Source organism: Oryctolagus cuniculus, chromosome 15, assembly GCF_964237555.1.
Source record: "Oryctolagus cuniculus chromosome 15, mOryCun1.1, whole genome shotgun sequence".
NCBI lineage: Eukaryota > Metazoa > Chordata > Mammalia > Lagomorpha > Leporidae > Oryctolagus > Oryctolagus cuniculus.
The window spans coordinates 33,470,518-33,497,342 of record NC_091446.1 but is presented as its reverse complement, the minus strand read 5'-3'; the positions used below and the strand labels follow the sequence as shown (position 1 = coordinate 33,497,342).

At 52.8% G+C, this 26,825-nt stretch overlaps 1 protein-coding gene and 1 long non-coding RNA gene across 2 annotated transcripts in view; one reads left to right on the top strand and one right to left on the bottom strand.

Annotated features, from left to right (window-relative positions):
- BLNK (B cell linker) overlaps positions 1-26,825 on the bottom strand; it is a 71,472-nt gene that overhangs the window by 20,907 nt on the left and 23,740 nt on the right. Inside the window, exons 4-9 of the mRNA XM_051823460.2 lie at positions 16,498-16,538; positions 13,986-14,142; positions 10,858-11,021; positions 6,411-6,492; positions 5,229-5,300; positions 277-349 (exon numbers count right to left, since the gene is read on the bottom strand). Of these exons, the coding sequence (XP_051679420.1) occupies positions 277-349; positions 5,229-5,300; positions 6,411-6,492; positions 10,858-11,021; positions 13,986-14,142; positions 16,498-16,538 (589 nt within the window). The remainder of the gene's footprint in view (positions 1-276; positions 350-5,228; positions 5,301-6,410; positions 6,493-10,857; positions 11,022-13,985; positions 14,143-16,497; positions 16,539-26,825) is intronic.
- On the top strand, positions 14,587-26,650 carry LOC127484159 (uncharacterized). Its single transcript, XR_007910927.2, has 3 exons — positions 14,587-15,314; positions 18,816-20,269; positions 23,451-26,650. It is a non-coding gene; the product is annotated as an uncharacterized lncRNA (long non-coding RNA).

The window sequence follows — 26,825 nt, the reverse complement described above, 5'->3', positions numbered from 1 at the left end:
TGTACCCATATGGGAGACTCAGAAGAAGCTCCTAATTCCTGGCTTTGGATCGGCCCAGCTCCGGCTGTTGCGGCCATTTGGGGAGTGAACCAGCAGGTAGAAGACCTCTCTCTCTCTGTCTCTGCCTCTCTCTGTAAAAAAATCTGCCTTTCAAATATATAAATAAATCCCCGCTGTGGGAGTGGGCAGGGCTTGGCAGGGGGTCCACAGAGCAGCAGGGTCCACGATGCCACCCATTCAGATCTCACCAAGCCACTTCCTGTGGTGGGTACTCACCCTGCCCTTGGCAGTGGGGACGGCGCAGCAGGGGAAGGTGGTGGCTTGCATTCCCAGACCCCGCTGTTTCGACCTGCATGGACAGATACACGGGTCAGGCCCCCAGTCAAGAACCTGAGGCTGGTGTGGTGCTGGTGCTGTCAGCAAGGCTGACCTTTCTGGCCACTCACAAATCCACACACACTTTGTGTTGCTTTCAGTCAAGCATATATGGTAGCTACAGAGAAGGTGTTGGTATAGTGGACGTCATGTTTAAGTAGTGTCAATGGCTAAGCTCAGGCCTAGGAGGTGGATGAGAGACTCCAGCTGAACATCTCTACAGCAGCCTCTCCTCACTCCCAGGGGCCAGCCCAGAGTCCCTGCTTGACAGGGCTCAATGAAGGGAGCTCAGGCTGGCGGCTCTGAGCTCTGCAGGGACGCACAGGAGGTGTGCCTGGAGACACAGCGGCCCCCGGCCGCTGCACCTGACACCCACCCCTGCTACTCCACACGAGCATGCTTACCCCAACCTCGAGTGGGAAACTAGTCACTCCTTCATCCCCCAGGCCACAAGTGGGTGGACCAGGACACGTGGCAGGCCCCTGCCCAAATCCTACCTTCTGGAGTTCCCTTGCACCCAACCTCTCCCTCTCCTACTTGAAGACAGAAGCCAGGAATCATTCCAAGGGGGCATGTGAGAGAGAGGCTCAGTGCATGTCACTGCTGGGCAGAGAGCAGGCCAGGAGGCCCCTGGTAAGACTCCTTGTTGAACAAATTTGGCTGAATAAGCATTTCGTTAGGAACCGACTACGCTTCTAAGTATAGGGGACACCGTGTCAGAACGGGCTGGCCTTGCTGCCCTCAGTGTGTTGCTTGAGTTTGTGAGATAAGCAAAGACTGCAGTGACGGGCAGTTACAAGGGCTATGCAGAACCTGGCCTCTGCTACGCCCTCGGAGGTGCCAGATGAGGGGCCGTGGAAAAGGGGGAGAAGTAATCACAGGCCTCCGCTTCCCAGGATGAATGGCAGGGAGGACACGTGCCTGCTCTGTCATCTCATCCAAACACTACCTGAAAAGCCCCCCAAATGAGACAGTGGCCCTCGCCTTCCCTGCAGAGCCCACCTGCTCCTTGTGTATGGGCAGTGCTGGCTTGGGCCCATCCACCCCCAGCACACAGGACAGAGAAGCGGAAGGGGTGGGCGGGGCGGGGCTCTCCCCTTCACTTCTCTCCTCTTCCCTTCCCCCCTCCTCTGCACCCAGGCACCCCTCCTACTTCTCTCTTGGCTGCGGGTAATTTTCAAAGACATTTTTGGAAAGAGGCTGCACGTGAGTTTTTACATCTCACGTGACAAAAGCCGAGGCATCACCTGCCTGTGCAATGTGAGTCCTAGGGTGTTCTCACTGGCTGCTCGTCCAACTGAGAGCTTCAGACTGACGGGGCTGAAACACCCGGGGCAACTCAGACTTTGATGAAAGATCTGAGAGAAGGGAAAGAATCTCAAAAAGAAGGAAGTGGGGAAAAAAGGGCTAAGGCAGAATTTCCCCCAAGGGTTTCCGTCTTCTTCAATGCCTAAGGTTCATGCCTTCTGTTTGACCTTTGTCACACCTGCTGCCTGGCTCTTCCACTAAGCTTCCCCTTCCTTCCGAGCCCCAAGCAGTCTGCCACTGTCCCCTTCTCCCTCCCCTCCCCACGAATGACTTCAGGCCATCACGGGACTGGGAGGGCCTCCTTGCTCCCCTCTGGCTTGGCAGAGAATCACAAACACTGGTGGAAAACTGATGGCCTTGTGTCAGGAAGACAGTGTTCTTGTTTTTCTGCCACCAAACTGGCTGGGTGACCGCCTGCAAGCCACTGAACCTACTTTCCCTCTCTGTGAAATGGGGCCACCAAGACCTACCTTTCTTAACTCAGACATTGCGGTATGAGAAGGCTGACTGGGAAAATGTAAAGGATTAGCCAAATATAAAATATTTCTAGGAAGTGAGATGTATTTTAAAACACATCAAAATATTATGCTAAGTGAAATGAACTAGATACAAAAGACTACACATTCTATTTTTCTATCTATATACAACATCCAGAAAAGCAAATCTATAGCAACAGAAAGCAGATAGGTGGCTGCCTGGAGCTGGCTACCAATGGGCATCAGAGATTGTTTGGAGCTGGGGTGATGGGCATGGAAATTTTTGAAAACTGGATTGTGATGTTGGTTACATAATAATTACTATAAATGTAATGCTTTATAAAAGTCACTGAAGTGTACACATAAAATGGGTGAGTTTTATGATGTGTAAATTATAACTCATAAAGGAGCTCAGTAACTGTGATTCCTATTGTCTTTGTTTTACTGTCTTATGATCAACTGCTGTGGTGTCTGTAGGTGCTGTACTTTCAGTGTGTGCCCCTAAGCCTCACATGAAACCAAGTGGGGCCAACCAAGGCTCCGAAGGGTGAACTGGCAAGGCTGGAGCTAGCCCGAGGCTCTCTGAGTTTAAAGCCTAGGCAGGCACCTTCTTCATCATGTTCTTTGGGATTAAATTTTCTAATTCCTCTCGACATTATTTCCTTGTTTAGATATGGTTTCTCTATCTGATGCCTATAATACTATAAATAGCTATGCTAGGTTAATAACAAATGAATGAGTAACAAATTCAATGGGCCAACGCCCTCGCAGTGGAGCAGTGTGAATCTTTAAATACAGCCGGCATGTGGGGAGTCGCTGACCCTCCACCATCCCAGCACCTGCTCTGAGCCAGGTCCCGAGCTAGGCCCTGGAGCCATAGCTGCGAACCAGACACGGAGCTGAAAGTCTCACTGGATAGAGAGAAATCTCAGAAGTCAGTGCACGAAGTGTGCAGGTCACCCTAGGAGTATACATCATGGGGCTCCACCCCAGTGTGCGGTCAGGCGAGGCCTCCTGAGCAAGTGACAACAGAGGCAAGGTCTTTAGGGAGCTTGCGAGGCACTTAGGGGTATGGCCCTGAGACCCCAAGTCACTGGGGAGTAGGTGTGGGCTAACTGTGAATAGGAAGAGACTTCTGGCAAAGGAGAGCTCTCTGAGAGCCACAGAAACCAGGTGGGGGCGCTAATCTGGGCCTTGAAGGCAGGCAGGATTTGTTGCCATAAAAGAGAACAAAGACCAAAAAGCAGAACCCATGAAATACAGGCTGATGGCAGTTCTGGATACGTTTTAGGAACAAAAGGTCCTGGGATAGGGCGAGCAGAGCTTTGTAAGACGCAAACACCAGAAATCATTAAAGTATTTTTCTAAAGGAGGTCCTCATTTTTGTTGTTGTTGTTGTTTCAATTAAAGGCTTTCTGTTTTGGGGATTTGACACAATGGTTAGTGCACATACCGCTTAGGAGCCCGCATCTCATATCACAGTGCCTGGGTTTCAGTCCTCACTCCACTCCTCTCCAGCTTCCTGCTGATGCACACCCTGGGAGGCAGCAGGTGATGGCTGAAGTATGTGGGTCCCTGCCACCCACAGGGGAGACCCAAATGGAGTTCTGGGCTCCTGGCTTCAACCTGGCCCAGCCTCAGATGTTGTAGGCATTTAGGGAGTGAGCTGCCATATGGGAGATGTCTGTCTCTGACTCTCTTCCTTTCAAAAAATAGAATAAACAAACATCCTGACTGTAAAAAGACAGAAAAAAAGGGTTTCTGCTGTGTAATAACAGCCCTTGTCCTGAGTGACCACGAGTCAGCAGGAGCCACGGCACCCCTGCCAGCTTGGTTCCCAGGAGGTGAGCGAGCTGGGTGGGCAGGATGTCACTGTCACCTCCCCTCTCCAAACAGAGGGAGAGGACAAGGAAGACCAGAGCTTGTGAAGACGGTGAGCAATTGCGTAAGAAATGAGTCAAGGACAGATTTTTTAAAATACTCTTTCATTTTCCAGGAGATTGTCTCGAAGCAGAACCAGCCCCCCAATCACCTTTGCTTGGCTCTGCAAGAGAAGGGAGTGTGTCAGGGTGTGAGCGTGTGAGCATGAGTGTGTCAGGGTGTGAGTGTGTGAGCATGAGTGTGTCGGGGTATGAGTGTGTGTGGAGGGGTGAGGGATGCGGGGAGAGAGAGAGAGAATGCACATGGCGGTGCTGGGAAGGAGGCGCCTCCACCTCACTCCACTCACTGGGAACCACTGCCCGTTCATGGTGGGGGCTGGGTGACATGGTAGAAGCGAACTTCGTAATAAGACAGGCTGGTGACATCTGGAGGAGTTCCGAGCTCCCAGAGGCAGGGGTGTGGCCGTGGTGGTGACAGACAGGAAGGTGGGCAGTGATAAGAGGAAGAGAGCCTGGACTGGGGTGGTGGCCACTGCAATGGAAGAATCAATTTGGAGGAAAGCAGCAGCAGGCTTTGGAAGGAACACAGGTGCTGTCAGCCCTGCAGCCGGGGGCTGGCACGCGTGCAGAGAAGCAAGGAGCCCAGCAGAGGAGGGAGGTGGTGAGCCCGCAGTTTGGTGAGGGAGAACCAGACGCCTTGGCAGCGGGGGCCGGCAGTTCAGACACGGATGAACCCTGCAGAAGCGCAGCAGCTTCTCTCTGCCGAGCACTGTGTGCCTGACACTGCCTCAGTTTCCCAAGCACAACTTCAGAATGCTCCTGTCACCTGGAAGCCAGGAGCCCTGGGATTCCACCCTGGGTCTACCTGGCTCAACACCCAAGCTCTTTGCCCCCCCAAGACATCCGGACAGAGCTGAGGGCTGCAAGCTAACCCCTGGGGACTTCTCAGGGGATGGGAGACAGCAGAGTGCCCAGTGCAGGACCTTGTCGGCCAGGGGCCAACAGGCCTGGGGATGCGGGTCCCTTCAACACAGGTGCCACCAGACAGTGCATGGGGTGACGAAGGGCCTTCTGTTTGTTCCCTTTGCTAAGAAATTCGGAAATGCCAGTGATTATTTCACTGTGCTTGGTCTCAGTTTATCTTATTGGAACAGATGAAAAAGCAAACCGCAGCTGGCAAATAGTTTACCTGAAGCTGTCCCAGGAGGAGAGGCGGGCTTGGAGGAACTGCTGGGCTTGGTCAATCTGTTCACCACAGGAGCTTGAACATACAGACAGATGCGCATAAATACACACACAGCACAGGCTACACGCGCCTGCCCTGGAGGGAAGCCCCGCTGGGGACGCCTCTGTGGAACCCACAGACCATTACACAAGACTCTGAACAGGAACACCTGGAGAGTGGCTAGGGCAACCAAATTATTTTATGATGGATATTTTGTTGCAGTCAATACTAGCTCTGGGGGAGGGCGGGTTCATTTGCCAAACAGGAGATCTAGGAAATGGAAGACTTTCTGGTTTTGTTTTTTATCGGGAGGGAGTATTGAGCCTGGAAGTGGACGGCCCCATTTCCTCAGCCACATGCAATACGAACAATTTCTCTTGGATTTTGTGGGGGGAAGGAGGAAGGGATTTGCTGATTGTGGTAATGGGTGGGCTGGGAACTCAGGTGGGGCTGACAAGGATCAGCTGCAGGTGATCTTCCGGGCGCACAGACAGGGCTGGTTCCTGCCGGCGGAGGGAGAGCTGAGCCCTGCTAACTTGCGGTCAAGGTTGTTAGAGGAGCAATGGCACCTAAGAAGCATCTCCCGGATGGGATTATGTTCTCCATGGTGACCATGTCCTGGATGAACACTGTTCCCTTGCTTGACCTGCGGTCATGTGGCACTGGCTGCTCGGACCGTTTGATGGTCATAGCACTTGTCATCCCATGAAGGGTTTACAAAGGGATTGTTCCTCGTAGGCCCGAGGTACCACTAACTGGAAAGAGCCAGGACACACTGCATATTTCAACTCTTATGCATTTTTTCAGTCATCTGAAGCAACTGTTCTTGGTACAGCATTTAAAAGGTCAATGTCAGGCTTGTGACCTACGTATTAGCTTTCATGAGAAATCTACTCTAAGCCAGGGCAGCTGAGGATAATAATACAGGTGCTTTCATCATTAGAGACAGGTGTATTAAGTCACAGGGGGGTTAGTAGGCAGGGGGGGTAGGGCTGGGAGACCCAAGGAATGGGTCTCTGCTGTGGTCACAAAGGAGAGAGGTCTGGGCAGGGTCACCTCTGAGCCCCTACTGCTTACCACCGAACAGAGCCGCATGTCCCCAGCAACGGCTAGAAGTCTTCAAGGGCTTAAACGGCAAATGCTCACCTTTATCCGATGGGGGTGAACTGCTTTCTGTGGGGTGAATGTAGTTCTCGTCATTGTCTTCCAGAGGGATCACGTAGTCGGCCTGAGAAGCACAGAGACGAATGGGCAGAATGCTGCACGCTCAGTTCCACGTGTAAGAGGGGGTGAGTTTTAAAAAGCTTTACTGAGATGTAATTCACATTCTATAAGGCTTTGCTATGTAAAGCATATTAGTAAGTTATTCAGAGTTGTGCAACCATCATGATCTAATTTTAGAACAGCTCTCACCCCTCAAAAGGAAGCTCACATTAGAGACTCTCCACCCCGCTGTGCCCTGACCAGTCAACTACTTCTGCCTGTACAGATTTGCGCTGAAACTAACCCGATAGCCACAGCTGAAATGAGGCTGACTCTCCAGCACGGATTACAGGGAGGCTGAGTGGCTGCGGGATCCCTGTGGGACACTCTTGGTCCCTTCGGTCCACCTCTCCGGGTTGTCTTGGAGCCTGGGGGACACCTTGTTAGAGCCCAGCTTCCCTTCCAGCGGCTGGTTCCTACGAAAGGAGAGGCTGAGCCCCCAGGAGGTGGGGCCAATAAGGCCCCCAGCCAACAAAACTTCCCAGCACCTTCGACCTGTACGCGGAACGCCGGCACTCACACGCAGCGACAACACCCCAGCTGCTGCAGGGACACTGGCAGCACCACGCCCCAGCCGAAGCGTCCCGAGCCCTGTCTCACCACTCGGACTCTGTACTTTCTCTGGACTCTCAGCTTCACACATGTTTCGTTCTGCATTCGTTGATTATAGTAGAAGCCGTTTTATCTCCCGTGTAATGATTTACTAGTCATTGAGACATTTTTATTCCAAAGAGCAACGACAGAAAAGAAGGACTTGAACCAGTCCACACAGATCTTGCTGTAGTGTCAGCCCCCATCTCCCGGATAAAGGGTTTGTGGAGAGGGGATGCATGATGTGTATTTCCGGTGTTGCAACTCAGTGCTTTAAAGTTGTGACTTGCCCAAGTAAGTAAATGATCAAGAAACATCACAACTTATATCCCAGCAAGACCACCTTGGCCCTGCTGCCATGTTTTAACTTAGACCCCATTATTAAGAGCCAACCACAAACACCTGGCTGTAGCGACATCAGTGACAGAGCTTTAGAAGCCAGGCAGATCATTCTACTACTGTGACCTACATATATTAGAAATCCTTCTTCAATTATTATAATGGCTTGAACCAAAAAAAAGATTATTTTAAAAATCAGTTTCAATCAACCCCAGGGTTTAGATGTCTCAGTAGTAAGACACCAGCTTGTTTATTTGCCTCCCCTAGCCTACAGATTTGAAAAACAAGGAGTGCCACAAATTCATCTTATTTTCTCCTTCCCGTTGCTTGTCATACTCAATTACTTATCACATCATTTTGATCAGCTTTTAAATACCTACCTAAGCGATATAGACATTATTTTATTGAGTTCTTTTTAAAAAAATGTATTTGGCAGAAAGACACAGAAAGATAAAGCAAGCTCCCCTCTGCTGGTTCATGCCCCTCATTGCCTGCAATGGCTGGGACTGGGCTAAAGTTGGAGACCAGGAACCCAATCCAAGTCTCCCACATGAGTGGCAGGGGCCAACCACTGTACCATCACCACCACTACCTCCTGGAGTCTACATTAGCAGGAAGCTGGAGCCGAAGTCAAGCTAGGGACTGAAGCCAAGTGTTCCAGATGGGATGTAGGCATCTTAGCTGGTGTATCAATCACTAGGCCAAATGACTGCTCCTAATTCATTGAATTCTTACAATAATACCTACCCTCTAAGGTAGGTCTATTTATCCTAATTCTGCAGATGAGGACTTGAGAGAAGTCAAGTAAACTGTCTACAGTTCACATGAACCCAGAAGACTGGAACCCTAAAGGACTGGCACTGGGTTGGTTCTGGGCACCACAAAGACCCCGGAACCCATGCAGTGTGGGACACATTTGTGTTAACTGAAGAGCTGGTCTCTCCTCATGGGAGGCCGGAGAGGTGGTGCAGGGTGACCCTTAAGCACCCGGGCTCCCATCGCTCCTTGTATGGGTTCACACGCCGGCTCTACTCTTTTCCTCTGTGACCTTGGATAGATTGTTTTGTACTCATTTGTACATTAGTTTCCTCATCTGTAAAACAGGACGACAACATACACTTCCCAGGCTTGTTGTGCAGATTCCATGAGCTACTACACACAGTGCTGAGCACACTGTGGAGACCGGCACTGCTCGTGCCAGCTCTCCGTTTGGCTTGTGCCTCCGTGTTTTGCCGATAACCTGTAGAACAGAGCTGCACGTTTTACTTGTGCTGGTGTTTGACTTTTTCTTTTCCCTTGTAATGGTTTAGTTACACAGTAATGTGGCCTCTTTTTTTTTTTTTTAACCCCTTTCTTATCTTGCCTCTCCATCTGCCCATTCCTGAATGCAGCCTCCTCCATACTTCTCCTTTCCCACTGGTGCAGGCCGGCCTGAGCTACCTCCCCAGGTTGCTAATAGCAACACTCTTCCTCACTCCCTGGGCCCCTCTCGGCTGTTCACAGAAATGGAGAGCCTGAGGGAATCCACAGCACTCATTTGCATTCTGTGTCTGAGTTTCTGTCTTCATATGGATTTACCAAATGCTGACAGAATGCACAGTGAGACCCTAGCAGCTGCTGTACCCATGCTATTCCCTGCTTCGCTTCTCCTTACCACACTACCCCAGTCCTGGACACACAGCCTCACCTCGAAGACTGACAGACCGAGGATGGACAGCCCATAACTGCCCCCTCTCAGGCTGCTGACTTTCTGATGTAAACTCTCCTTTAAGCAGGGGTCATCAACTAAACTGCAGACAGAGCAAGCTGGGGACAGGAGTGGGGGCATGTGCAGCATGAGGGGTGGCCATGCAGTGCAAGGGCTGGGGACAGTGAGAGATGGAGCTGGAGGGTTGCCATGGGGCTCCCCTGCTTTGAGTCCACGGATGGCCCGATGTGGCCAGGTCTTCAGTTTTCAGGAGAAACTAGAAAACTAGATTTTAAAGAATCTAGAGTCTAGCAGAAAAGAATCCAATATATCTCAAGCTCCTTTTGGGTGTCAGGCCCTGTGTATGGTATTATATATATGCTCTCTTATTAAGTCTTCAAAATAACTGGAAGAGATGAAAAATAGGCTGTCCAGCCTGCCCGAAGTTACAAAGCTAGAAGACTTAAAGCAGGAATTTGGGGCAAGAAACTGGCTGTATTTTATCCTGTTGTGCTACAAGTCATATTAAGGTAGAAATGAAGATAATTTCATAACACATACATAAGCCACAGGCTTTATCATCTATGGCATTAAAATAAGTGTTTTCTTATAAAAGCTAGAGTAAACTGTGTCTGGTGACAGTTAAGGGCTGCTTTTTTTTCCTCCAGTTTTTTATTTATTTGAGAAGTAAAGAGTTGCAGCTTCCACTCACTGGGTCACTCCAGAGATGCCTGCAATATCTGGGAGTGTGTCATGCAAAGCCAGGAGCTGGGAATTCAATGCAGGTCTCCCACGAGGGTGCCATGTGGGCAGCAGGGAGTCAACTACTGGAGCCACTGCCTGAGGCCTCCCAGAGTGCGTACTAGCAGGAATCTGGATCCAGGAGCAGAGATAGGACTTGTACCAGCACCCTAATCTGGAATGTGCCATCTAACCTACTGTGCCAAATGGTCACCCCAAGAGCTGCCTTTAGTGTTACTTTGTTTCTCAGATTCCCATATGTGTAGGACTGTCCTGATGGCTGTGCTGGGAGGCTGGTCATTGCCCTTATTTTAGATGCAAGTACCTCAGGGAACCATAATGCATTAGCCTGCATCAATCCACATAACGTTCTGAATGCGTTTTCCTCCTCGTTTCAAATGGGAGCAATTCTGGAGGGAGTATGACTCACAAAAGTGAAGTGTGGACAGAGGGGAGGCTGGTAAGATAACTGCCCAGGCAGCCTGCGAAGGTGGGTGTCTGGGTACCTAGGGGCTGGGGCAAGAGGCATGAGAGTGGAGGGGTCAGCTCCTTTAGATGGTGTGCAGGTCCGGCCAGACCAGGGTCGCCATTGCATTTGCACCTCAGCCCTGAGAAGAGGAAAGTGGAGGAAAAAAGGTGGGGGAAGAAGTGGGCAGAGACAGGGCAGGGAGGCCCAGGAGATCAAAGGCAGGGAAAGAGTATCTTGGGGAGGGAAGAAAAGACTCACAGCGCACCAAGGGCAAGAGGAAGTGGGCTAGGAGGAGGGCATGGAGCCAAACGAACATGTTAAGTTGAAAGTCACATATGGCATTTTCAGAGAATACCGAGTCCTGTGGGATAGGACTGGAGATGGGGGGGGAGGGGCAGACAAGGATGGGGAAGACAGAACAGCTGCCGGGGCCCCGGCCATCTAGGCCGCCATCGCCCTGCCCTCCCTGCACCCTGGGATGCCTTCCACAGGATGTCCATTACCTCGTCCTCAAGGAGACCTCTGGGTTTGGGTGGGACTTCAGGTTTCCGCAGAGCAGTCAGGGCCGGCAGGGTGGAGGCGAGCCTTGCTTTCGCTGAAGGCCAGTTGGGCTTACTGGGAAGCGTCTTGCTGATAGGTGGGGACTGCCTCTGGCTTAGCCGGTTGTCTTGAAAACAACAAAGGAGAAAACACGACTTGAAAGACGCGCTGGGCAGGGCGGACGCTGGGTCTAGTGGTTGGGCCCCCATTGGGTCGTCCACATGCTAAGCTGGAGAGCCCGAGTTCCAGCCCCGGCTCTGCTCCTGACTTCAGCTTCCTGCTACTGTAGACCCTGAGAGGCAGAGGTAATTGGGCTCTAGACATTGGGTTCCTGCACCCCACATGGGAGACTTGCATTGCGTTCCTGGCTCCTAACTTCAGCCTGGCCCCACCCCAGCATTTGCGGCCATTTGGGGAGTGAGCCCATGGATGAGAGCTCTCTGTCTCTCTGCCTCATAAACAAACAACCAATTAAAAACTCTGGATCATTTCTTGGGTGGAAGCCATCGAAATCCCCAAAGTATAAAACCACTGGCAGTTATGTAACCACAAATGATCAATCCGGACATTCCTTAAACAAATGAAGTAAAATGTTTAACAACTTCTGTAGAGGAAATACAGCCGCAACTAGAGACAAAGAAAGAGAAGCAGACCCCTCCTCCCAACACAGACCTTGAAAAGTGGCTGCTTGCAATTCACTAGTGAAGCAGCTGCCCACTGTGATCTTGTCTAGGGAGGGAAGACGTCCTAAGTTCTGCTTCTGTAAACTCCAGTCATACATCTGCCCTAATAAATCTGCCCCTCGTATCTCTTTTACAAACATACCAGGCCCACCGACCATTGGCAGTGTGGCCCTAAGTCACGCAGGCTGCAATTTAAACCCACCAATGCTGTAACAGCTAAGGTAGGATGCTGATGAACCTATAAATATTGTAAGTAACTTGGAACTGTCGCTCAGTTCTTGGAAAATGATTCCAGCTGAGCCTGCTGGCGTAAATAAACTACTTCAATTCTTTACTGTCTCTGGTGCCTGTTTGAACAAAGGGAGTCTTCCCACCTCGGATTTCTATAACACTTTCATGATAACGCCAGAGAACATGTTCCCCATCACTCCTGGGGAGTGATGTCAGTCAAGATGACAGCCCACCACCAGCACCCAGCGGACAGATGCAGGGTGCAGGTCAAGGGCGCTCCAGGATGGCTCACCTTGCTCTGTGAACCCCAGGGGGCAGTGATGCTCAATCCTGTTTATGTGTTAGAACCCATCCCACAACTGCTATGTTTGAACTTCCAGGGAGGGACCTGGCATCACAGGCTAAAAGGCCCCCAGGTTATCTTAAGGTGTATCCAGGGTGCCGGTTACTCATCTGGGTCCATCCACCTGTCCCTCAGTGATTTCCTCTCAACCATGGAATCCATGAGACTCCCCTGGGCCCAGGACCATCCTCCTCGGTGGGTATCAGGTTCAGGTCTGCCTTCTGTCCCCTGCTTGACACTCAAGCCATGTTCTTCTGGGCCAGTGATCCAGCCTCCCCGGGACTCACAGTCCTCGCTTTAACCTGAGGGCAGAAATACCCACTTGATAGCATTATTGTGGGGACTAGAACATGGCAGTGAAGGAAGTAGGCGCCGGTGTCTGCCTAACAGGACTAATGTCACCTACGTCATGCTCTGCGGGCTTAGACAGCATCCAGCGTACTCGCTGGTTCTGTGGGCTGAGCACACACAGGAAGATCTTTGCATGGGCACAGCCCGGTGGCCTTTGTATTGCATCACTGGCTTCCTGCTGCTTCCTCCTAAGGCAGCCCCACCCTCACCAGCTTCACGCAGCTGCCCTCAACTCTGCTCCCCTCCTGATGCTGCTCCTGGCCTTGCTCCTCCTTGTGGAGGGTGTGTGGTTAACATCAACCTTGCTGCCTCCTTGGAAGCCTTTATGGGGCAGGGGGCACGAAGGCTTCCACTTTGCCTCTTGGTTTTATTCGCAGCGCTTGGAGCTTATTTAGGTTTTTGAATGTACTATTTCAGCTCATCAGATGTAGCAGACCACAGAAAACGGCTTTGGAGATTGACCGGGCCCTTGGATGAGCCACGTAACTCTCTTGAACTGCAGGCCTGTGAAGTGGGCCTGACACTTCACTTCCTTCCCAGGGTTGCTGCAATGTCTGAACAAGGTCATTTACCAAATATGGTGGGCAGTGCATAGAGCAGAGGGCTGAGGACAGGCCCAGCTCTCCTCCCAGCTGTGCCACACTTAAGACCTTGGTCCGGTACACGTCCTCCTTAGTGAGGTGGGAGTGGATCCTTCTTTCGCAAGATTACCTGGAGGCCATGACTGTAATGCACTCAACTGGAAACTATGGGAAGTCTGGCATTGTCACCTGTCTTGATTGCTGCCGACCTCTGAGCGCTAGCACAGTTGAGGAGCACAGGAGGTGGAACAAAGCAACGAGACACCCCGTGCCCTGCAAGGAGGCTGCAAATGGCAGTGAGGCATTCCCAGGTGGGAACACCCCCTGCAGATGCCAGTGTCACAGTGACCCGAAGGCCCACACTTCCTTGTCACACCTGCTGACTGGAACGCAAGCTGCTTTTTGATGGACGTAAGAAGGCACACTTAGCCCTTGAGTCCAGGGCCAATCTCTGTCCACTTAACTTATGAAGTTAATTCGAGGCTTAGAACCTTCCCCTCACTCCCATCCCCCAGCCCCTGGTAAGAACCCACAGTGCAGACTCGGCCTGGGGCGGGAGAAGAGTGGGAGGGGTGGTTTCAGCCGACCCTGGGATCCTTGAAGGACACTGTAGTTCTTTAAGGACTTCTTAAGAGAAATTCCAGAACCTTGTATGCACGAAGCCTTAAGAGAAGTGAGGCCTAATCGCTGGGCAGGTTTCCCGCAGGACCACGGAGTGGGGAGGGCGAGGAGCAATCCCCAGGTATGCTCCATTCATCTACTTTTGCCTGTTTCCAACATCACTGCTTTTAGGAGAGGGGAAAGGAAAAGATACACAGCTTGGGCGCGCCCAGCTCTGAGTGGGAGCCCAGATAACCTCTGTGCCCTCAGCCCACCCTGCCCCGCTCTGGGCGTGGCCTCACCTATGTAATCGCCCCTGGTGAAGGGCAGGGCTGGGTGAACCGTCCTGGCCTCTTGCTCGGCAGGGGGCGGCTCGTAGCTGTCGTCCCCGTTTTCCTCGGCGGGCATCACGTACATCTCCGAGTCCGAGTGCTCATCCGGGTTCTCGTAGTCACTGTCCTGCAAATGCAGATACCGCACTCAGCAGCCCGGTCCATGCTGCAGACTCCGGGGGTCGGGGCTGTTCCCCAGGCCAGGAGAGGCACACTTTGCAGGGCCAGGTGGCTGGTTTGCTGCCTGCAGAGCCGAAGGCCTGGCCCACTGCACTAGGCTGGGCTGGGGAGTATGTGAGCTACTGAACACCAAGGGGGCAGGGGCTCTGCAGTGGACGATGAGAAAATCCATTTTTGAAAGACAGAGAAATGATCCAGTAAAGCAAAATAACCGGTAGGCTTTCTCCATCATGAATGTTGATGGTTGAGGTTGAGTGGGCGTGCTGGGAGGGGAGGGGCGCACAGGGATACACAGATACGTATTTGAGGGGATAAGATTGTGTGTTCCATTTTTTAAGCAGAGCTGGTAAGCTGCAGAGAAAAGGCTTCATGGACTCAGAGTCCCTTCTCTTTTTGATTTTTTTTTTTTTTTACAGGCAGAGTGGACAGTGAGAGAGAGACAGAGAGAAAGATCTTCCTTTTCCGTCGGTTCACCCTCTAATGGCCACTGCGGCCGGCGCACCGCGCTGAGCCGAAGCCAGGAGCCAGGAGCTTCTCCTGGTCTCCCATGCGGGTGCAGGGCCCAAGCACTTGGGCCATCCTTCACTGCCTTCCCGGGCCACAGCAGAGAGCTAGCCTGGAAGAGGAGCAACCGGGACAGAATCCGGCGCCCCGACCAGGACTAGAACCTGGTGTGCTGGCACTGCAGGCGGAGGATTAGCCTAGTGAGCCACGGTGCCAGCCTTGATTATTTTTAATACAGTTTTTTTAAAGACTGTATTAAAATACATCGGCATTGTCTAGAGTCCCAACAGCTAAGGTGCAGTCCACTTCCCAGCCTCTCTGGCCTCTGTCCCAAGGCAGGTGAAGTTACTGGTTTTGCGTGTGTCTTCCAGAAATGGCTGGTGTATATACTGTTGGTGCCACATTACTGTGGAGGAAATATTTGACCCAGGACCTAAGAGGGGGCCCCTCTTAGTCACGTGTGATCCACGTGACTTCCCAGTGGATGCACGAGACGCCTGCCCTTTGGCTGATCTTTCACTCGTGACTTAATTACAGGATTTCACCAGGCAGGCCCAGAGGCTTCTGTAACAGCTGGATTCACCCTGAGCGAGCAGGGATGGACCGAGAACAATGGTGAGTGAGTTCACTCGGTCCTTATCAGAGCTGCGGTCTGGGTCGTCTGGCAGGTCAGTCCCTCCTTTCCAGACTGACTTCACTGGGGTTTTCTCAGTCCCCACAGCGTGCTCTTTTTATCCACCAGCAGTTCTTTCTTTCCTCCAGCACCTTTCCTTGGCTGCAGTGGCCCGGTGCGTTCTGCCAGCAGGGGGCGCACGTGCAGCGCTTCTGCCCGGCAACGGCTGTGGGGCCCAGGGGAGGCCTCCAAGCCCAAGGGACCATCAGGGAGGAGACCTCCTACGCTCATTTTTCTTTTTCTTTTCTACAGTTGAGAAAAAGAGGAACTGCAGTCTCCTAAGACACTGTAAACTCCAGGTGGTGAACACAGCCAGGAACTGAACTGAGGCTCATTTCCGGGCCCTGAGTCCCAGGTTCTCACTGAGCTGGCCATTGCATTCACTTGGCCTCAGTGTCCTCATCTGTGAAATGGGCATGGGTCGCATCCTTGGATTCCTTCCAGATCTAAAACATGGAGTGAAGCAGGCTAACATTCGGAGCGAATTTTAGTAATCATTGTGAAGAAAAGTTTTTAGGATGTCTTGCCGCTACAAGGCTCATCCCAAGAGAGAAGTGGCTGCAGGGACCCTGCACAGTTCCTTCTGATACCCTCTGTCATTGTGTCCAGGTCATTGTGTCCAGGTCCATCTGGCTCCCTCTGGGGCCTCCAGGGCTATCCCAATGTTCTCCTAATGCTGAGAGCCTGGTTCGGAGATCTGAAGGCCTGGGTTTGGATTTTGGAGCTGCAAGTTGGCTAACTTTCCAGGCCTGGTTCCTGGAAGGCCCCTGATGTGCCAGGCGGTGTCTCTGGAAGGGCTCCAGGCAGGGGCCGGGCAGTGATGGGGAAGTGAGGGCAGAGGTACTCACCACACATGCCCACATCTCCCTGGATCCCAGCACTAAGATTACCTCCCTCAGGGGGCATGGTGAGGACCGAGTGTCGTCATGCATGTGACGCTCTTAGCCTGGCACCCAGCAAGCGCTGGCCTAGTCAGCCACTGTGACTCGGGGCCTCTCAGTCCAGCCCTCTCTGTCTTGCCTGCGATGTGCCGTTGGCAACCGGCACATAACCCAGAACCAAGCTGTTAAAAAGGTCTCCCATGGGGGCCTGGGCCCCCTCCAGGCTCTACGAGCAAGTACTTACGAAGTCGTCCGACCACTGCTCCTCTTCGTCGGCAGGGCTCTCTGAAACAGCGGGTGGGGAACAGAAGGAACAGGCATGAGTGTCACGGGCCGCCTCCGGCTTGTCCAGACTCTCGCACCTGCTCGCCCTTCCTTTGGGCCTCCTGGTGCCATTTCCTTGGCCTTGAACAATGTTTACAGTTACGTGTTCATTCCCTTTTGACTCCCCTCTCCCTTTTTTTTCTAATGAATCCTCAAAGTGTGAGGCCCCGTGGGGTAAGTGGTAGGGCATCCGACCCATGTCCAGGGACATCTCTGGTGCTGGACAGTAGCCCAGCAGATGCTGCTTGTCACGTGACTTCTTCTATGTGGGTCTGCACATGGATCTATATGTAGCAGGAGGAGCACTGAACAGGGAGTCAGAGAGATCTGAATTCCATGTGAGCAAGGACCCCCCACCCCCCACCCCCAATCCGCGGGCCCTGTTTCCAGGTCTATAAAATGAGAGGAAACCTCCTGGGATTCTCTCTGGCTCCGGCTTTGATCTTCTTGGCGAGGAAATTCTTTTCTTTAGTGCTTTCCCACTTGCCAGGCAATCGGATCAGAGCTTCGCGCTCGTTTACTTCTCAAAAAGCCTTGGAGGAAGCAGGCCTACAGCAGATGAGTCACACGCCTGTGGCCGGGGAGTCAATGGCAGCGCCAGGCGTTGACCCGGCAGCTGGACTTCGGAGTGCACACTCCGAGCCCCAGCCCTGGGCTGCCTTGCTGAGCTCCGGGCGGGGGGGCCCTGTCCTGGGCCCTGAAGGGGATACCAAAAGTGGGTGTGATGAGCTTAATGAGTAAAACAGGCCTGCATTGGAGAGCCAGGGGAACAGCAGATCCCTTCTCCCTGTGGGCTCTTACAGAGCGGAAGCTCAGCATCTATCCATCTATCCCGTCATGCCACTGAGCTTCGAGCTTGAGAGGGATTCGCGGTGCTGGGCAGGGTCAACAGACACAGGCCCACCAGGCGCAGTGGCTGCCACAACTGTTCCATAGAGGGCCCCAGCTCCCCTCCCACCCCGCTGAGCCGCCACTGCCACAGAGGACCCAGTGGATGGCCCTGAGACCCCTAGAAGCTCAACAGGATCCTTCTTCTCTTCTGCAGATCACAGTCCCCGCCCCCTGCCCCCCGGCTCTAGGGGGATGCCACGAGACACAGTGAGGGAGCCGTGGGGGTGAAATGGGGTCCGGAGGGGTAGGGCTTAGGGTCAGAGCGGCCCCATTTCAGATGGCGGTAGCAGTGACTCTGTCCTGGGGGAGCATGACAGACGCCGAGCAGGAAGCTCACTCTTCAGGCCGAGTGTGGGTCATGCTCAGTACAAACAGAAAAGAGTTCTTCGTAAGTTATTCTTTGGGTTGACTGATACCAAATGGCCGCGTGGCGCGATCACTGGGGTGTGCCAAGGAAAGAACAGGCACAGAGACCTCCTTCCCAGTGTGGTTCCCCGGCACGGCGGGGAGTGAGTTTCCAGTACCTTAAATTTGGGGGTAATTCAAGCCCGTCCCTCCGGATGGCAGATGTTTCTGTGTCAGCCACTCAAACAGAAACCTGTGAAGCCTTCACAAAACCCTTGCCTGCCCTGCTAACCTCATCTGCTGAACCTTGTCTCAGTGAGTCAGGGTCCGCTTCCTGACCAGTTCCTGGGGAAGCCACCTGCAGTAGCCCTCTAACTAACTTCCTCTCAGTGCATCCATCCTGCTGTTTCTAGTGGTCGCCTTAAAATAGAGCATTGCCTCAGGCTGTTCCTTCCTCAAGAACCATCAATGGCTCCCTATGGAATCAAATTGAGCTTCTGTGCCCACGCCTTCAGATGCCTCCCCTGCCCTCGTCCTGTCCCGTCGCAGTCTTCCGCGCCACGCGCAGTGACAGTGGGCCCCTGCTCCCTGCATCACGCACTTTTGAAGTCATGCCGGGTCCCAGCCCATTCTCTTCCCCCATGGATATCCCTGTCCTTCCTCCTCCTCCGTGCCATCTTCCCCAGTCCCTCCTGTCATCATCCATCACCCTGTCCTCTGGGCCCTCAGCTGTGGCTGGCACCTTGATGTCGCGTGCACTTGGTTCTGCCCCAGGCTATGATTAAGTTGTTTGTGTCTCTCTGTCCCATAAAGGAGGCCCATTTGATTATCTGTGCGGTAATAAAAGTATGAACTAATAAATGAGTGAAAGTTAGTATAATAATGGATTCCATTTATTGAATACCTCCCATATGCTGGGTGCTAGCCTGCTTTATAAATGTTATTTATTTATCCTTACAATGGTTCCATGTGATGGGGGCAATCATTACCTCTGTTTTACAGGTAAAGAAACCAGGCCTAAGAGAGCTTGCAAAACCTGGTGAGTGTGGGGGCTGGGCTGGAGGCCGGGCTGTCTGTGTTGGCTCCTGCAGCTGAAATCTTGCGCGGCCCTCCCCTGAGCATTCAGGTAAAACCCAGGACAGCAGCTTGGCACACAGAGGCAGAGAGACGGAGAGTTATCTTGGACAGATGTTATTTTCCCAACCCCAGTACCACTCATCTTCTGGTCCAAGGGCCACTCTAAATGTCATGCCCCTAAAGTCACAAGGTTGTGGGTAATTGTCCAGACTGGAAAGTGTAACCATCCAAAGTGTTAGACACAAAGGACGGGCTGGCTTTCCAGTTTCTCAAGGAATCTCCCAAAGAGTGAAGCTGGTGCTTTTAGAATCCACAGCCCTGGGTTCAAAATCCTACCTCTGATCTTTACTAGTTACTTGATGTTGGACCAGTATTAGCATTTAAAGTTAATTTCCCTCACCTGTGAAACAAGATTAAGACGCGTGCCCACCTCGTGTTTTTGTGAGAATCAACTGACATGATATGCGCACCCGTGGAGGGCTCAGCCAGGCCTGGCACAGGTTACGTGCTTGGTTAAGGTTACTGAGCCAGCGGGCAATCGCACAGCAGGGCTACCACAGAGAAACAGATCCAAGGAAGTCTCTAGAGCTCTGGGTAAAACTTCAAGTTAATGTGGTTCCAGGTGGTTTCATTTTGTGTGGTCTCTTCTGGCAAACAGCTCCCGGTGAGACCTCCCTGTCAGCTGAGACCTTTCTATTGTGTTGCTGGCCTGCAGCATCTCAGGGTTTGCAGGGAACAAAGATGAATGGGTACCTGCACAGTGCTGAGCGGAGCAAGGGCCCAGAAGTGCAGGCTGGTACCACTCATCCGGGAACAGCCCACAGGGAGGTGTTCTTATCTCCTGACCAAGAACTGGAGGATCAGGAATCCCCTCCGGGAAGTTACAAAACTGCTCTAAGTTTACACAGCGTTTAGGGGACAAAGCCAGGAATCCGCCCCAGTCTAACAGACTCCAAAGTCCAAGGTCTGCTCTGGAAGCCTCGCTGAGCTGTGCACTGCTTAAGGGAACTGAACGACTCAGAGGCCAAAGGACATTGTTCACAACTGGACTCAAGACCACCCAGGGCCGGGAACATCTCCTGAGAAAGGTCCCTCCCTGTACCTGGGGTCATTGCCAGGTGCTGGGAAAGTGTGCTCCATGGGAGCTGAGGGGTTGCTTCAGGCTGCGCCTCGTGTGTAGGTGGCACTCCACTGGGGCCTGGACGCATGAACAGAATTGGAAGGAGGGCATCTTCCTCCGTCAGCTCAGATGAGGCTTGTGTGTCGGTCCCAGAAGCAGAGCTTAACCGACAGACCGGAGGCAGGTGCGCAGAGACTGAACGCATTGTGCTGAGAGGTCACGAGACTCCACCGGGGAACAGGGAACAAAACAGCTACAGGTGCGGCGGGCCAGGGGCTGCCCGGAACATCTGGGAGGCTTGGGAAAGGGAAGGGCTGGCTGGAGGGATGGGGCGGGGCTCTGTGCTGCCGGCCTGGAGGGTGAAGGGGATATATGTGTGTGTGTATGTGAGAGAGAGAGAGAGAGAGAGTCCAGCCTCTTGCTTCTGGGTCACCAGCAGCGACAGAGACCTCCGAGCAGACGCTGGGGGCGCCTTGGCGTGTCTGACACGCAGCCTCGGCCGTGGCCCCAATCCTGTTCTAGGGCCTTGGCCCGGTCAGTTTCTCCCCACACGGAGCTGGTGGTGGCACGCAGGGAACCAGCAGGAAGACCGCAGCGGGCCCCAGAGGGGAGGGAAGCAGGAAGGTGGGCCAGCTGCGGTGGTGGGGACAGAGGCAGGGAAGGAACAGAAAGCAGAACCACAGGGGCTGTGGGGGAGTCAGTGGGGGAGAAGAGGGTGCAGTCTGGTTGGCGGGGTGTAGCTGGGGACAAGGCTCGGTCCTGGCTGCCTGGGAGAGGTGCTTGGAGTCTAATCACTAAACATCAAAAGTCTGCTTATCTGCCCCTTCCCAGGTTCACTGGCAGAGATCTGGGTCAGCTGGCACCTTGCCGTGGGCTCACAGGCAATCACTCTGCCTCTGGGGTCTTCTAAGAAGCTCGAATTGGGTCATCTCTCAGGACTTCCCAAGCTTTAAAATACCCTGAGTCCAAGTTTCCTTCCTCTGTTCTTAGCTGCACTGGTGGACGCCGGGACAGCATGAAAGAGGGAGACAGAAGGTCACTTAAATGCTGGCTCCACAGAGGACACTGGGCCAGGGGCAAACATCTGTGCATGTGCTAGCCTTGCCTGGGAGAGTCTTTCCCATGGGAGTGAGTTTGCCTCCTCCAGCCTCACCGTAGAATTGCTTTGCTCTCTGGACTGGCATGGTGCAGCGGGTTAAACTGCTAATGTGCCTGGGAAGGTGGTGGGAGATGACCTGAGTGCTTGGGCCTCTGACACCCATGTAGGAGACCCGGATGGAGTTTCAGGCTCCTGGCCCAGTCCTGGCTGTTGCAGCCATTTGTGGAGTGAACCAGCAGATGGAAGAGCTCTGTCAGTCTTTCAAGTAAATACATAAATGAATCTTTCAAACAGCAATCAAAACCAGAATCACGTTGCTCTTCTCCCTGCCTGACCTCAGTGGCCAGAGGAGGAAGAGTGGAAGCTGAACCTCCCGGGAGGCTACACGGCCCCCAGATCTCAGGGCCCAAACTTGCCAGAAGAGAGACCCTGCTCAGTCGGGCCTTTTGGGGGTTTATGGAGGGAGCAGAGGGCGACTGTGATGACCTGCAGGCTCTGGGGTCACAACTCATCCACCCTCCCCTCCATCCCGGACTAGATACCAGAACTTTAACTATGCAGGAGACTGACTGACAGCCCAGGCACTGGAAGCAGGTTCTGGGGTTCTGGAGCCTTCTGAGTCAGAGGTGTCGCAAAATTGTCAGGAGTGGGGACCTGAGGTGGGCTCTCCTCAGTGTCCCTGGGATGCAGTTTCCTTGTTTGTGAACAGACTGTTAATTCCATGTAATAGCGCTCATGGCATGATGAGATGAGATAGTCCGGAGCAGAGTGAGGACCCAGGAGCGGCGGACATCTCCCCTCCCGCGGCATGCCGGCTGCTTGGCGGTAGCTGGCTCCGCTCAGCCAGCCCTGAGGTCCCTGTTGGCTGTGTTGCCTCCTCGGGGATGAGGGCAGGCAGGACTGCTGGGTCTGACTGAGGCCAGCAGGCCCCCACCCCGGCCCCCTGTGCATCCCTGCAGGGACCCAGGCCTATGCTCTGTCTGTCCTTCCACGCGCTAACAGCAGAGGGACCAGGGCCACTCTTCTGCCAGCCTTGGGGTTGGGGAAGCACTGGCCCTTGCCAACCTTTGCTCTCTGAAGGTCTGTGCTCTCCAGGCTCAGAGGATTTCTTCCAGGAGTGAAGTGCTGGGGGAGTCAGGTGGGCTGTGGCAAGAGGCCTGGGCCTCCCGAGAGCACTCAGCTCGCCTCTGAGGCCCTCGAAGATGCCCTGGGGTCAGGAGTTGCTGCTGGGGCCCTGGGCATGCAGCTGCACAGGCCCACAGGGCTCAGGGGAAGCAGCTGGTGAGTTGGGGAGGGGCAGGAGCAGCAGGGGAGGTTGCTAAGCGCAGGTGGTACCAGTGGCAGTTGTGCCCACCTTTCCCAGGATTCAGTATTGGGTGGGGGGGTGAGTGGGGGTGCAGGTCAGCAAGGCTCTCTTGGCAAAGCAGTGCTGGCATTTCAGTGGATTTGTTGGTGTAGAGGCAGGGAGAACCACTTGTCTTTCAATTCAGGAGAAAGAGTACTGAGAGAAATGGTGGTTTATAGCAAGATTTCCCCTGCTTAAGATATATTCAAATCCCCCGGAACTCTTATTAAAATGCAAATTCTGGTCCAGGGGTCCTAGGGTAAGGGCTGAAATCCTGCAGGCCTATCAGGCTTTTTGGAGATGCTGATGCCCCCAGGCTGGGGCTCACACCCAGGGTCGCAAAGGCCTGGGAGACTTTAACTCTTCCAAGCTGGGCCCCATTTCTGTATTCTGAGGGGGATGAGGTACAAAGGCATCGGCCCCAAGACTGTTTGGAGGGTTTCAGGGAAGAGCAGGTATCTGAGCCTGGAAAGCAAACATGGCTGAGCACCAGGGAGTCTGGCAGATAAAAATTCCAAAAAACCAGGGGATGCTCAGACACGTACTTCATCTCAGGGCCCTGGACTCCAAGGATCTGGTTGAGCATTAGCATGGGAGGGGGCCTGACAGATCATGACATAGATAAGGAGGGTGCAGCACCCTAGGGTGCACAACCAGTTAGCAGCTGGACATCGAAGCGCCTTGAATGCAGACTAAGGGGTTTGCAATTCCTCTTGTCAGTGATGTTGAACGGTGAAGATTTAGAGGAAAGTGTGACATGAGGAGAATTTCATTTTATAACAGTTTTCAGGTGGAGGTTGAGAGGACCACAAGGAGTTAGGAATCGAGGAGACGACTTAGATTCAGTCTTCTGTGCCAGGACAAGCAAGCAATGGTGAGGTGGGGGTGGGGAGAGTCTTGGCTGCAGCAATAGGAGTAGAAGAGGGAATAGAAACATTTGGAAGACACTTAAGAGACAGAACCTCAGGACTCATGTATGAAATCTTTTTTTTGTAGAGGGTGAGGCAAGAGGAGGAACCAAGAAGGATCCCTAAACATGTGGGTCAGCCAAAGGCACCAAGAACTGATGGCTGCTATCTGCCGCTCACCCAAGGAGAAATTCAAGGAAAAGGAGGGCCGCTGGGTGAGGGGATGGACAAGCAGACTCCTGAGGAGGAAGGGACAACCAGGGGAGATGTCCGTCCCGGACTGCAACACACGGCTCCACTCAGGCTTCCAAGAACCGACTGAGTTCCCAGCATTTACCATCAGCACTCCAGCACTCCTGATGCCGTCGGAGACGCCATAAAATGACAAGTGTTCCTGCACATTCATCTCCTAGGACCGTAATGAAAAATCCCCTCCTAGAGACCTTCGCTGACCACCCAAGTTGTCCTCCACCCAGCACTGACTCCAAGCAGGGCACTCTGCCACTGTCCTGACAGCAGCGACCCTGCGTGGTGCAACACATGCCCCTGTCTGCAGTCTTGTTTGCGACCTGACCCCTCCCCCATCGTGAGATGCCTCAAGGCCAGTGACCACACTGTGCTCCCCACTCTGTAGGCAGCACCGTGAGGAGCTCGTAGGACACACTCCTGAAATGCTGGCTGATGGATCAAAGACCCTGTGGAGGAGCCGAAGCACCAGGAGACGTTTATTCTAGACCAGGAACCACGCAAATGGCAGCTCTGATTCTACTTTCCTTAAGATTTAAAGACGTGGGGCTGGCGCTGTGGCATAGCCCGTAAAGACTCCACCTGCAGTGCCGGCATCCCATATGGGCGCAGGTTGGAGTCCCAGCTGTTCCACTTCCGATCCAGCTCTCTGCTATGGCCTGGGGAAGCAGTGGAAGATGGCCCAAGTGCTTGGGCCCCTGCACCAGCATGGGAGATCTGGAAGAAGTTCCTGGCTCCTGGCTTTAGATAGGCCCAACTCTGGCTATTGTGGCCATTTGAGGAGTGAACCATAAGATTTCTCTTTCTCTGCCTCTGCCTCTCTGTAACTCTGCCTTCCAATAAATTATTAAATTTTTTTTTTAGAAAAAAAGATTTAAAGACTTGTAGTTTGTGAATCGAGATGGTAAATCCAGAAAACCACAAGGAAATGGACGGCATCTGTATCCAGCCAGGGCTGCCTGTCCCTCACTGGACCAGGCAGACTTGGGGGGCCAGCCCAGGGGGGTACCCAAGCAAAAACTGGACCTCTTTTCCAGGGTTACATGGTGGGGGGTAGGGTTTAAGTCTTAGATGGGAGTCTGCACTGTATAACCTCAGAAAACCCTTTCATTCTTTACTTATTTGAAAGGGAGAGAGAGAGAGGAGGGGGAGGAGAGGAAAAGGAGAGGAGAAGTGAGGAGAGGAGAAGTGAGGAGAGGAGAGGAGAGGAGAGGAGAGATCTATTTGCTGGTTCACTCCTCAGATGGCCATTGTCGCTCCCCGTCTTCATGGGGGAACGACACTAAACCCTGCCTAGGCTTCATATCCGAGTCACGGCACCATTATGTCGCTCCCCCTCTTCGTGGAGGAACGACACAGGACCCTGCGCTGTTCTTTCGTCTGCTCGGCCCTCCCCGGGTTTGCTGCTGGTTCTTCCCGGGTTGGCTACTATCCCTTCCACCTCCGTGGAAGGGCAGTTCCCCCTGGCCGCATTCCCCACTTCCGCAGGGGAGCGGCACACCGCCGGCCGGCTTTCTCGGGGGCTGCACGGGTTCCCTTAGATGTTCCCCATAGATGTTCCCGGTGCATGCCGTCTCTCTCCTCCTTTATAGTCCTCCTCCGCCAATCCCAACTCGGCTGCCCACACGCCGAGTACGCTGCTCTCCAATCAGGAGCAAGTCCTACAGTTTATTAGTTGAACTGGAGGCAGCTGTGCGGAAGCTGTTTACTTCTCTCCCAACGCCATGTTGTGGGAGAGCAGATGCATAGAATAAGTCTTAATTTCAGTAACTTAGTCCAGTCCGGATTGCTCCCCACAGGCCATAGCAGCCAGAGCTGGGCCAGGCTGATGCCAGGAACCTGGACTCCATCCAGGTCTCCTGTATGCATGGCAGGGGCCACCCTCCACTGCCTGGGAATCAGAAGGAAGCTAGATAGGAAGAGGAGCATCTAGGGCTCAAACCTACACTTCAACATGGGATGCCAGTGTCCTAAGTGGCAGCTTAACTTACTGTGCCACAATGCCAGCCCCTGGGGATCCTTTTAAACCCAAGACTCCATGATGCCATAATTTTCCCATTAAAGTCATTTAGCTGCTTAGCAGGTTAGTCGGCTTTCTCTCTCTCCCTCTCTCTAGAATCTGGAGGTAAACATGCATCTGTTTCACTTAACTAAGCAGCTTCTTTGATTTATTGATTAGGTAGATTTTAAAGCCCAGGGTGGGGTTCCTCTATTTTAGTTCCAAACTGCTCAGGCATCCCCTGATCACTGTCTAGACTTGTTGTAGGGTGAGGTCAAGGTCAATAAATGCTTCTTGACCTAGTGTGTTATAGAAAGTGATCCAACAGATCAGTGAGCAGACTTCGGTATGATGGTTAGCATTTCTCAGTGTGACAGGATCCATCCGTGCCCAGGAGGGACTCAACCACTGTACTGCTATCTTGAACAGTAACCATCTCTGAAGGTTATGATTTGATTTTAGTTGTCACCCTGTAGACCAAGAATCATCAGCATCTGTAGCCCTGTGGCTACACTGTGGCTTTCACTGAGGGCTGTGTAGATCTGTCTGTATTACACTTAATGCTGCCAAAATTGACTGAAGACCTATCCTCCCATATCTGTTCTACAAAAGGAAACTGTCGTGTATTTTACTTTGTCATCACTGCCCCAAACACTCCCAATCTCAAGACTGATCCCTCTCCCTCTCCAATACTGATCGTAATTGGAATAGGGTTGTGGGCTAACCTTGCAGAGGACTGAGTAATCGCGTCCCATCAAGAGTTTCTTTCCCTAGCCCCTTCCATTAAAATAGCTTCTTATGGAGGAGGCTCTCCCTTCTCTCTCTCCCCCACAACCGTCCCCTCTGGTTAGATAAGGTCCTGCTGGTACACACTTGCCTGGAACTCCACGCTGCCCATCACACTGAGTGGTGATTGCTTATCCTCCTTATCTACTTTAGCCTCCATGGGTGGATGTGGATGAAACTTTATCAGACTTTCTTAGCACTGTATTTCTACTTAATACCTTCTATTTGCCTAGTACAGGGAAGACGTCTCATAAACATTTGATAAACAGGCGGGTAGACTGATGTATGAATGGTTAAAGTACTACATCTCTCCTGTATCAAATGCCTGATAGATTCGGTCATTTCTGAAATCAGGGTAGGTGCTTTGTTTCCAGATAAGTAGAACTTCCTTCCATTTCCATGAATGTGGGCGTGCATGAGCATATGAACACT